The sequence below is a fragment of the Adiantum capillus-veneris genome, chromosome 17 (genome assembly GCF_014529385.1).
Source record: "Adiantum capillus-veneris isolate H3 chromosome 17, ASM1452938v2, whole genome shotgun sequence".
Classification (NCBI taxonomy): domain Eukaryota; kingdom Viridiplantae; phylum Streptophyta; class Polypodiopsida; order Polypodiales; family Pteridaceae; genus Adiantum; species Adiantum capillus-veneris.
Window position 1 is genome coordinate 11193980 of NC_140947.1, and position 12329 is coordinate 11206308.

At 44.8% G+C, this 12329-nt stretch overlaps 1 protein-coding gene across 5 annotated transcripts in view; it reads right to left on the minus strand.

Moving 5' to 3' along the window:
- The window catches only part of LOC147436805 (3-dehydroquinate synthase), a 185366-nt gene that overhangs the window by 28719 nt on the left and 144318 nt on the right, over window positions 1-12329 (minus strand). For all 5 annotated transcript variants that reach the window (XM_086486219.1, XM_086486216.1, XM_086486217.1 and 2 more), the window contains 3 exons: window positions 421-489; window positions 209-343; window positions 45-134 (listed from right to left, as the gene is read on the minus strand). In XM_086486219.1, coding sequence (XP_086342345.1) covers window positions 45-134; window positions 209-343; window positions 421-489 — 294 coding nt within the window. The remainder of the gene's footprint in view (window positions 1-44; window positions 135-208; window positions 344-420; window positions 490-12329) is intronic.

A 12329-nucleotide genomic window follows, 5' to 3' on the forward strand; every position in this document is an offset into this window, starting at 1 on the left:
TATTTCAAACAGTTAAAGATATGATAATTACATACGATACTTACTGCATTAACACGGAATGGTCTGCTTGCAACATAATCTGTTTTTAAGCACTCTGAATGGACAAGGAAAAGGCCCCTTGCAAAAGATCCCACCTGTCAAATTCCTGATCGAGTTCAAAATGTTGCTTAAAACCGTATGTCTCATAGAGATTAAGAAAGGATGTTACCAGAAGACCTTCTCCTGGATGAAGAATACTGCAAAGGTCTACACAGACACGGTCACCTATACCAATCTGCTCCACTCGCTGAATGATTCCAGTGTATAAAGCCATCCTTTCACATGGTTGAGAAGCAAAATAAGCCTGTCATTGCATAAAACTTAACCAGCTGTGAGCAGATAAAATATTAAACAAGAGACGTGAATTCACAAAGATCTAACCTTCAAGTCTAAAATTTCACTGACGTCCTCAGTCTTCATGACAACCCCATCTGTTCCTTTTTCCAAAGACTGAAACAAGCAGTGACAACTTACCGGTTTAATAGATCAGTATCTATCACTACTACTTAAGTTTCAGTGCACATGTCACAAACTACTGACGTGTCAAAGCCCTGAAGAATAAAGCCAACTTGCAGATGTCGGCCGAGGGGCCTAAACCCTAAGAAGAACAAGTAACAGAAGAAGAAGTCCCACCAACTTATGGGGACCCCGTCCAATGGGGCCCCAAGTGACATAAAGGATTCAAATAAAGCTGGACTCTCACACACACAAAAGACTTGCGCAAACTGATGACGTGGCAGATTTTCAAAAATTGCGCTGACATGATGACGTGGCAGGCTGTACGGATTTCCGCGGTTTGCGCTTACTGTTGTACGAATTTCCGTGATTTACGCTGGCAGCTTTTTAGCATTGCTTTTGGACCAGAAGCTTTTGAGTTTGAAGGCTTTTCATGTAAATTGCTTTTGGGGCCTAGGGCCTTTAAATATGTGCTAAAAGCTCATTCTCTGGCATGCTTCCTGGAGAAGGTGCAGAGTCTGGAGTATCGGCTTGTACTATGTTGATCCAATATAAAGAAATACCGAAAGGGGCGCCAATACTGTCTGGGGTGGAATTCCGCCACTCCGTGTCGCATGTCGTCTCTCTCTCTCTCTCTCAGTTCAATTGTTATTAAAGTGCTAAAAGTTTGTTCAGTCTGTTCTTTTCTATTGGCACATGGTGCCAGCCTTGTAACAGCACATACTACAATAAAGTCCTAAACGCAGAAACAAAGAAAGTTATATTTTAACGTCCTTTGAAGGCCAAAGCTGACCTAGAGGACCAACCAAGTACATCTTTGGTGACAATCTACTTCAGGTTATCATAGGAAAAGAATAATAAACTAAAGCCAAAAAGGCTGACTCCAAAGACCCTTATGACTCATAAAGGCTCTATTTACAATAGTGATGATCATTGATTTAAAAAAATATATATAACATTTTGAGAAGATGAAGCTTTTAGGATTCCATCTCATGTATGGGGCTTTTAAATTCTCGAATAATTGCTTTGCCTTCTGTATATACTACCCATTTCCGTTCTTTTCTTGTTGCTCTAGTTTTTGCTAATTCACTTGCTCTGTTCTATAACTGTAGTGGAGTGAGCTCATCTGAAATCCATACCTTTTGTCCTCCAAAGATTTTGTTTCCTTCACGATTGGTTTCTTCTCGTCCTTTGTAGAATAGTCCAGAGCTGCTTGTTTGCCTTTGATGGCGATGTTCGCAGGGTCCCCAAGGTCTAGAAAAGGAACCACTCTCTTTAGTTTTTCTTTCCAAATGTCTGGCTTGGTCATGTACTCATTATTCTATATTGTTGCTTGGGTCTAGTTGTTTAGTAGACCACCAATCCTAAGTGTTTTGCAGCTGTACTGCAAATTGTCTTGCTCTCTATTTGTTGACATGAATTTGTTTGTTGTACTTGTTGCATCTTGCAGGGCTGCATATGCTAAAACAAGCTCTTCTGTTGGTGTTTGTTGCATTTCTCCAATGAAAATTTGTCTCTCTAAAGCTGTACCTTTGTCATATCAATTGCCAAATCTGCCGTAAGTAAAGTTACCTGTCTGTGGTTTCTTGAGCTCTTGGAGCAGGTAAGCTTCCCATGGTTTTTGTTTAGCCAAAGGTTGTGGGACCGGTGGTGCTCCCGATGCCAAGGCTTCTGCCATATTCCTCCTATCATGGTGTATGTGGATAGGCTCACAGGTTCCCCCTCCAAGGGGCACCCACTCCCCCTATAGGGGGCAACTCAAATGGGGGTTTCTGCTGCTGATACTGTGTTCAAACAGAGGGTGAAAGAAAGAGAGATTGTATTATCTTCGAAAGGTTGGACTCAGCGTATGAGACAATTCGATGTACATAGTTATTAGTGATATATCCTCTGTCATCCCAGAAAAGGAAAAGCTGAACTGAACTTAAAGACTATTGCTGAAGCTAACTGAAAAATTGGTGCTCTGGGGTGTGCAATGAGTGGTGACCATGATGGATGGAGGGAGGATGGAGCTCTGGCTGAGCATGCACGACCATATGCAAGGGGTATGATATAAGCTCTAGCTGGCTCCATCCCATACTATACTAGGGGTTTAGTATGGCATACATCAAAGATGGGGATGTTAGCAGCTCCACAAAGAATATGCATCGGTCTGATCTGAGCCAAAGCCAGGTGCTCTGCAGTTTCCTGGTGGAACTAGGCTTTGATCTCTGTCCTCTCTTGCTGGTAGAGATGAAGTGCAGGTGTTCTCTCTGTCCTGCTGGCTCTAAGTGTCTGCCCTCTGTTGGGAGAGAAATGAAATGAAATGTTATATTAACATCTTCAAAAGGCCAAAGTGACCTATGAGACCAAAAAGTTACAATGTGGTGGATCTGATACAAAGTCTGAGTAACAAAAATACTATGGAATCCTAAGCTACTAGATGTGAACTAAGCAGGTAGCTGGGATTGGGTAGGATATGAGTGGGGGTTGTGAAGCGAATGGGGAGCTAATACAACACAATGTGGGTGTATCCTCAGAAAAGAGCTAAATCATTGGAGATCCAGCATCGGTCGCTTGAGACACACTTTTTTGTAATTAAGCGAGAAAAACCCACGAAAAGAAAGGGATACAAGCAGCGGAGCACTATGAGGCTCCGAAGGCTAAAAACAGTCAAAGTAAATCCTATAGGTATCAAGAGTGATGTCTCCAACGTCATGGGCAAAATGCAGCGCTTGACCAAGAGATAATTTGAAATAGGGAAAGGGATCAACAGAAGTGCCTTGGAACATTAAGGAGTTCCTATGGTGCCAGATGGCGCACATAGTCCAAAATATGACCCAGCTGAAGAACATCATAAACTGAGATTGCGGTGACCGGAGCACTCCAAAAAGCCAAAAGCGTCTGTGAAAAGAGCCGGAAGGAAAACGAAGCCGAAGAGCATTCGGCACTTGGGCTCTGGAGTGACGACAACGCCACAATAAGTGTGGCACGGTCTCCTCAGCTTCAAGGCATCTGGGACAGCGGGAAGACGCAATATGCTGAGCATGTAACACACTGCCAACAGGTAGAGCTCCCACCAAGCAGCGCCACAAGAAAACACGTTCCTTCAAAGGCAGATGACGCTACCAAATGCGAGACAATGTGTGTTGCCACCACAAGGATGACTCGGAAAGCGACCACAGCTAATTACCCTGATGCACAATCCATACATCAGACTGAAGGATGGCATAGATACTACTAGTTGAGATACAACCCAATCTAGGAGTAGCCAGATTTCAGTCAGAGAAGCGAGAGTCCACATCCAAAGGAGGAATGGGCAAATGAGCAGCAAGCATCCTTTGAATCTCCCTCCAGAGAGGAGAATAGTGAAGACTCAACCGAAAGCGGGACACTGCATCAGCGAACCAAAGAACATAACCCGAGTCATCAACCACCTGATGCACTCGACAGATTCCTTTTTGGGAAAGAAAATACGCTTGGCGAGGAGACCGTTGAACCAAACTCGAAGCGAAAGCCCTACTCCAATGCAAAATCTCTAAGCGAAGAGAGTTACCCATCGAGGATTGTCGACCATTCCAAGCCAAATGCGAAGTGACAACGTTCCAGTCAGCAATTAGAGAAGAAGTAAAAGGACATCCAGGAATGTGTCCTTCAAGCTTCCCAAAAACCACATCCCAATAGGTCGGTTTCCAATGACCAAAAGATGGAGTGACAATGTGCGTACACAAATGTGTAACCATGAGAGCCCAGGGTTGCTGCTGCTCTACCAAAACTGGCAACAACATAGCTTTCCGAGCCAGAAGATGACGTCGCAACTCCAAAATATTTAACCCTCCAAGCTGCTTAGGAGAACACAACTTGTCCATAGGAAGACCCTTCTTGCTAGAGGAGGTCCACCAAAAATGATCTAAAATATTGGACATGAGGGACTGCAAACGCAACCGAGGCCAGGATAACAAAAGCAAGTAAAACTGCATATAAGCCACAAGGATGCATTGGACAATCCGGAGACGCACATGAAGTGGCCTCGTGGACAGTTTCTAATAATTCAGCTTGGAATGCAAACGATGGAGCACCCAATCCAGTTTCTGCATAGCCGATACATTCCAACCCAGCAAATAACCCAAATGGCGAACCAGAACATGTGGAGGAACAATCTCCCCAAGCCACAATATCTTATGCCAATCACATTCTTTCAGAGGCAGTAGCTTGGATTTGCAGAAGTTAACTTTGAGACTTGCTGCCAATCCAAACAAGTGAAGAGTATTCATAATCTGTTGTGCATCATCATAGTTATTGCGAGGCATGAACAAAGAGTCATCCGCATAAGTCTGACCAGCGAACTATCGTCCAGAAGGTAAAGTCAGGCCATGTAGCCTACCAGTGGAAGTCAAGGAATCCAAATACATAAACAAGGGATGAGTAGCAATCGCATAAAGCAAAGCACTTCGAGGACAGCCCTGCCTTACCGACCTTCCCAAACGCCAAGATTCTGTGAGAGATCCATCCAGCTCTGTGCATACAAGATGAGCACGACACGGGATAGCCTAGGCCCAAAGCCCAAGTGTTGCATGGTTTCCGCAATATAATCCCAAAGAACAATATCAAATGCCTTTTCAATGTCAACCTGCATGACCAAGACATCCTACTGAGTATATTTTGCATATTCCATTCCAATGATGACATTCGCGAGGTTATCAGCAATTTGACATCGTGGAATGAAGCCGTATTGAGATTGATGCAAGCCTTCATTCAGAAAGCACTTGAGTCGGTTAGCAAGCATTTTTGCCATTAATTTATATACCACAGGCATGAGTGTAATAGGGCGCCAATGAGGAAATTCTTCACACAATGCATGCTTAGGTATTAGCTTGAGCAACCCTTCTTTCCAAGAGGAAGGCAATTCCTGTTGTTCCCAAGTTGTATTCATCATGACCAACAAAGGCAGCTTCAAATAATCCCAGAAAGACAAGAAAAATTCCAGAGAGAGACCATCCCAACCAGGAGCTCTCCATCGACCCAAATCAAGCAAGCCAGCATATAATTCCGACTCAGTGAAAACAACTTCCAAGTCTTGAGCCTGCCGCATCGAAAGAATGGGAGCAACATGCGATAGGAACATGTGACGCGCTTGGCGAGCTTCACTCGTGGGAGAAGAAGGGGCCTCAAAAATCTTGCCATAATCAGAGTGTAGAGCTAGTGCCAGCTCTTGGAAAGTGGAAGTCCACTCCCCTGACGGTAATTTAACTCTCCGTATGTTTAGAAGCACATCCTTTATCTGCAAAAGTCTCTTGACGAGCTCGTATCTGCCATTTGGCCAATTTCCTCTCGTCATTGTGCCGTAGCATAACGCGAGCAGAAAGCAACTCAGTCATTTGAGTGGCAGTAAGAGAAGAATGATTAGCCGAGTGCATTAATCTGCTACAAGCATCCTTTGCCTGATTAACTTGTTCCCTTAATCGTGACAAATAATCCTTGCCATAATCCTAGCCAAAAGAAGAATGATTAGCCAAGTGCATTAATCTGCTACAAGCATCCTTTGCCTGATTAACTTGTTCCCTTAATCGTGACAAATAATCCCTGCCATAATCCTGGATAACACATTGAACACGCATAACAAAGCAGAACCAGGCTATGCCCATATCAACATACATCTGGGAGATCAAAGGTGGAATGACATCCACAATCATAGTGCGAAAAGGTTCATGCTTGAGGTAAGCTTTATTGATATACAAAAGTCTCTTTTTGGGTAGGCGGTCATTGACATCAAAAGAGCCAAAACTAAGTTTCAAGCATACGGGAAAATGATCCGAAAGACACATAGGATAATCAATCCTCATCTTGCATACAAAGTCATCATATTGTTGCATGCGAAAAAGATACGAGCAATCCAGCCGAGCGCGATACATAGATTGAGCATTATGCTGAACAGTAAATCCTGGATTAGTCGCATGCAAAAAGGACACAAATCAAGCCCATTACATGTCGACATAAATTGGTCCTATGATTGCCGTTCCATATGAAGCATGTGAGAATGGCCTGTAGTATTTTCCGCAAGGTTTGGAGCATTATTGAAATCCCTGCAGAGAAATGCATTGGAACGCCAACACTAAGAGGAGATAGCACTCCACAACCGTGCCCTATCTGTAGAAGCTGTGTATGCATATAATCCTCCAAATTCGAAAACTTTCCCCATTAACAATACATTGGATGACCATCCATCTCCCAGCCGGGTCATTGAAAACCAAGGTCGGGAGAGTTTATGTTGAACAAGTATAAGCACTCTAGAATAGCCAGCTGATCTACATAAGCTATCCAGTAGCCCGCAAAGTAAGAAGCAAGAATTTGCAAACTGGCAAAGAAGTGTTGTCATTACAAGGGAGTTTTTTCTGGACAACATTCTTCAAAGGGGGCACATAATTACGAGAAGATGCTGGAATACGGGCCGTAGCAGCTTTAGCGGGTTTCTTGGGCACCAACTAAGTTTGAGAGGTCGAAACCTGTTCTTTTTCCTTGTTTTTAGTATTTGGAGAAGCAGAAAGTGCAAACAATTGTAATTGTTTCCCTTTGCCTTTATTCGCCCCAGCTGTCGGGGAGGAGGTTGAAGTACCTTTGGTTTGAACCTCAGAAGATTTCGGAGGTGAGCGAGGTTGAGAAGCAGGGATAGCCGAAGGAGGTGGTTGCAGATTTGGTTTCGGACATTCGGACTGCATATGACCAAATTTGCCACAGCGGAAGCAAGAATTTGCAAACTTGCCCCATTTAAGCTTGAATGGACGCTTTCCAACCACTACATCCCCAGAATCGATCGAAATACCGGCTGGTGTGGGAATATATGTGTCCCACAGAATACAAAAACGGTTAGTGTTTGCGTCCAGCTTAGGAGGGCAAATAACTTGCCCAGCTGGGCAGCCAACAAAAGAAGAAAGTGACGCCAAGTGCGAGGAAAGTCGACCACCTCAACCCAGACGGGACACTTGTGACGAATGAGACTCTGATAGTCCTTGGTGAGAGTCCAAGGCAGCACATGAGTCATCTGGGTATTGAAAAAAAGAGGAGACATTTCAAGCAAAGCATCCCGAGAATCCATGTCAGCCAACAAGACTTCATAGAACCCTTGCGTGCCAAAGTAAACCCCTCGAACTGCTTGCCGTTTGAGTAGGAAATCAACCCATTGGCCTACATCTTGAGCCGTAGGCATTCTACCCGGGGAAAAAAGAATCACCGCGTTAAGAGCATATTGAGCAACAGGATCCATAAGCTCCTATATAGGGATGAGCACTTCCATGACGGGAGCGGATCCTTCCCAGGCTTGACGTGCATCCTCGAAGTCCTCTTGCAAACATTCTTTGATAAGGCTTAAAGCATCCATATCCGAAGATTCTATGGCTTTCTGGTGTTTGTATATACACTGATCAGTCGAATCATGTGAAGGTCACACACACACACGCACTCTTTTTGTTTTGGGGTTTTAGATATTTGACTGCTATAGACACTAACAGACACACATGAGGCTGACTGTACAGAAACACTCACCTCTCTCTCACACACAAAACGACAAGAGGACTGCGTGTAGGTGAAATCAAACTTCAACCATCGGCGCGCTGTGAAGGGCCTGCACAGGGTAGATGTTGTGCAGAACAAAGTTGCACGACAGACGAGTGCCCGAAGGATTTACCACACACCCAAATCCCCTGGGCGCGTACACACAGCCACACACACTCATACACCCACACCCATACACTCTCACACTCACACGCTCGCACACAACAGAGGGGGCGAAAACAGGAAAACCCTCGTATCCACACACACCAAAACTAAGGACAATAGCTGAACATAACACGCTGAAAGCTGACTGCGTAGGGGGAACTGCTGACTGCTGCGCAGAGGGCAACACACCCACAAAGCAGGTCGAGCATGCGCAAAAGGAGTAGGGCGCACAACCTATATAGAGGGTGCCACCTATGCAGATCGCGTGGCAGAGAATCGCGCAAGGTGCAGGGCACAGAGAGCTCGCAGTTCGTTCTTCACACACACACACACACACACTCTCGTACGTCCGTCTTACACACGCAGACATATGCCATGCATGCCGTCGCTTGAGACACACACACTTTTTTTTTGTAAATCCGATTTGATTAATTTACAAGTGGGAAACCTCAAACTGAGGAAAACCCACCAAAAGGATCAGATACACGGGGAAGAACACAACTACGTTTTGCGATGTAAAATCGCTAAAAGCAAACATAGAGGAGTTGCAATATTTTGAGGGATATGTCCCCAGTGTCATAGGCAAAATGTAACGATTGCCTCAACGAAATCTTGAAGGATGGAAAAGGGTCCACCTCATGACGGTTAAAACATATGGAGATTGCGATAGTGCCAAAGAGACCATAGCGACCAAAATTTGACCCACGTGAAGAAGATGGCAAAACGTTGGAGGGAAGTCGAAAGAATGCCAAAAAGCCAGAAACGTTTGTGGAAAACGGCCGAGGGAAATCGAAGATTCATACAAGCAAAAACGCATCGAAGGAATGTTCTGGTGCAGCGACAATCCCAAAGCAGAGGTCTGACATTCTCATCAGCAGCGAAGCAATTGACACAACGAGAGGAGCTAATGTGACGCGCTGCAAGAAGAGTTCAAACGGGAAGAACTCCCACCAAACAACGCCATAGAAACAGATGCTCCTTAAGAGGCAAGCGAGACTTCCAAATCACAGTGAGGGCCTGTCTCCACCATCGTTCAGATTTGTGCAAAGCCCAGAGCGCATTACAGTGATCAGCCAGCCAAGAGTCTTGCACAAGAGAAGCATAGTTATGACAGACAGAAATTGCATCCATAGGAGTGTCCCATAGAGTCCAATCCTGCATACGAAAACCACCTGCTAGCGGCGGAATAGGAAGAAAATCAGCCGTCATAAGCTGAAGCAAGCGCCAAATCTGACGATAATGCATACCCAACCCAAAGCGAGCTGCTGCCTGAGAAAAGGTAATCAAATTCCCAGATGAATCCACCACATCATCCACTGTGCATATGCCACGACCGGAGAGAAAGTAGGCTTGACGAGGCGAGTGATCAACCAGGGTAAGAGAAAACACTTTACTCCAATGAATGCTTTCCAAACGCGAGGAATTGCCATCTGCTTGCTGCCTACCATGCCAGTAGAGATGATCCGTAACAACTTTTCAAGCGGAGAGCAAGGCAGAGGTGAATAAGCAACCAGGAACATAACCATCCATCTTGCCAAACACAATCTCCCAAAGGGAAGTCTGCCAACGACCAAAAGCAAGAGTGGTAGCGTGCCGACAAAGATTAACAACCATAACTGTCCATGGCTGAGATTGCCGCACAAGAGTAGGTAATAACATAGCCTTCCTTGCCAATGCATGGCGTCGAAGGTCCAAAATATTCAGCCCCCCAAGACGCTTCGGAGTGCAAAGTTTCTCCATTGCTAACAAGCGGAGGCCTTTCTTATGAGGACTAGTGCACCACAAGTGAGATACAATATTGGACATAAGCAATGAGAGACGGGAGCGAGGCCAATACAACAACGGCAAGTAATATTGAACATATGCCATCATGATACTTTGCACAACTAAGTCGAACATGTAGCGGCCATGTAGACAGTTTCCAATAGTGCAATTTGACATTCAGCCGTGCATAACACAATCAATTTGCTGTGTATTGGTTACTTGCCAGTCGATAGGGTATCCCAAGTGCCTGACCACCACCTGCGGATCAAGAATCTCACCAGGCCACAGCAGACGATGCCAGTCACAAACATCCTGAGGCAAGAGTTTAGATTTGTGAAAGTGAACCTTAAGGCCTGCTGCCAAGCCAAATATATCCAATGCCTGCATAATTTCACGCACATCATCGTGGTTATTGCAGGGGATGAACAATGAATCGTCAGCATAGGCCTGCCCTGCGAAGTCTTTGCCAGTCGGTAATTTCAGCCCATGAAGACGACGGAGCGAAACCAAATGATCCAAATACAATAACAAGGGGTGGGTGGCAATAGCATATAACAAGGCGCTAAGCGGGCAACCCTATCTCACAGAGCATCCAAGAGGCCAAGGTTCTGTCAACTCCCCATCAAGGAGGCCTGAAGATGTACTGTGAGCATACAAGAAGTATACCACATTAATTATCTTAGGACCAAATCCAAGGGCCCGCATCATGACAGCAATGAAATGCATTGTACCGTATCGTAAGCCTTTTCAATGTCCACCTGCATCACAAGAACATCCTGCTGGGTATACTTTGTATATGCCATTCCAATCAATACATTAGCCAGATTATCCAAAATCTGGCGACGAGGAATGCAGCCATACTGCGTGGAGTGGATACCAACCATAAGAGTTTCCTTGATACGGTTCACAATGATTTTAGCCAAGATTTTATATATAACCGGCATAAGAGTTATCGGCCGCCAATGTGAGAATTGCTCACAAAGCGCTTGTTTGGACAATAACTTCAGCAAACCCTCTTTCCAAGACATCAGCAAACACTGCTTTGCCCATGCAATGTTCATCATGTAAAGCAAAGTTTCTCCCAAAAAGCGATAAAAAATTCCACAGTGAGCCCGTCCCAACCAGGCGAACGCCATCTACCAAGAGCGAGCAATGCCGAGTGCAATTCATTTTCAGTAAAATCCGCCTCCATGGCTAAAGCATCATGAGGCAGGACAATTGAATGCACTGTAGATAACAAAATTTGGCGTGCATTGATAACTTCAGCAGATGCCGCGGGGGAGGGGGTGAAAACATTCCTAAAATGTGACACCGTGGCATACGCAAGCTCACGCTTTGAGGTTGTCCAGGTCGGAACATAACCCACTTAATAGTTTGAGAAGCCCTTTAATGATGCAAGTGCTTAAAAAACTGTTTCGAGGCACATCCCTTGTCCACAAAAGCTCGATGGCGAGCACGAGTCTGCCATTTAACCAATTTTCGTTTATCATTATGCTGCAAACTCACCCGGGCCTGACAAAGGGCTGTCAATTCACTTTTTGACAATGAACGTGTGTCAGCTAAGAGTTGGAGCTGTTGATACAAATGTTTGGCGTCGTCAACATCGCCACATAATTGAAACATGTACTGCTTACCATAGTTCTGAATTACACTATGTACTCGTACAACGAAGCGAACCCAAGCAACATCAGGATCAAGATACGTTTGAGCAACTAAAGGGGGAATAATATCTTAAATCATCTCGCGGAATGCTTCATGTGAAAGATGAGCATTGTTGATGTGCAGCCAGCGTTTCTTAGAAAGCAGTTGATCAAAGCGTTGTTGCCCATAGCGCAACAACATCACAACAAGAGTATGATCAGATAAAAGCAAAGAATGGTCTATACGCATTTCGCATACAAACTCATCAAATTGTTGCATGCCGAGGACATATCACCGATCTAATCTTGCACGATATGTAGAGAAGGCATTATGTTGAAAAGTGTACCCCGAAATATTAGGATGCAAGAGGGTCCACAAGTCCAACATCTGTGTGCATGCAACAAGATCTGTCCAGGCCTGCAATTCTATACTAAGCATGTGGGAATGTCCTGTGGTGTTATCCGATAAAGCGGGTGCATTGTTAAAATCACCACAAAGCAGGGCATTGGAAAGCCATGGATAAGAAGATATCTCAGGCCACAATGCAGCTCGTTGCCCCGAGGCCGTATACGCATAGACACCACTGAATTCATAAATCTAGCCATTGATCGTGCATTGGACCACCATCCAACGACCCTCTGCATCATTATATGCCAGAACAGGCTGCAACTCATGCCTAACCATAATCAAAACACCCGAAAAACCCAACAAACCAGCATATGCTATCCAGTACCCTG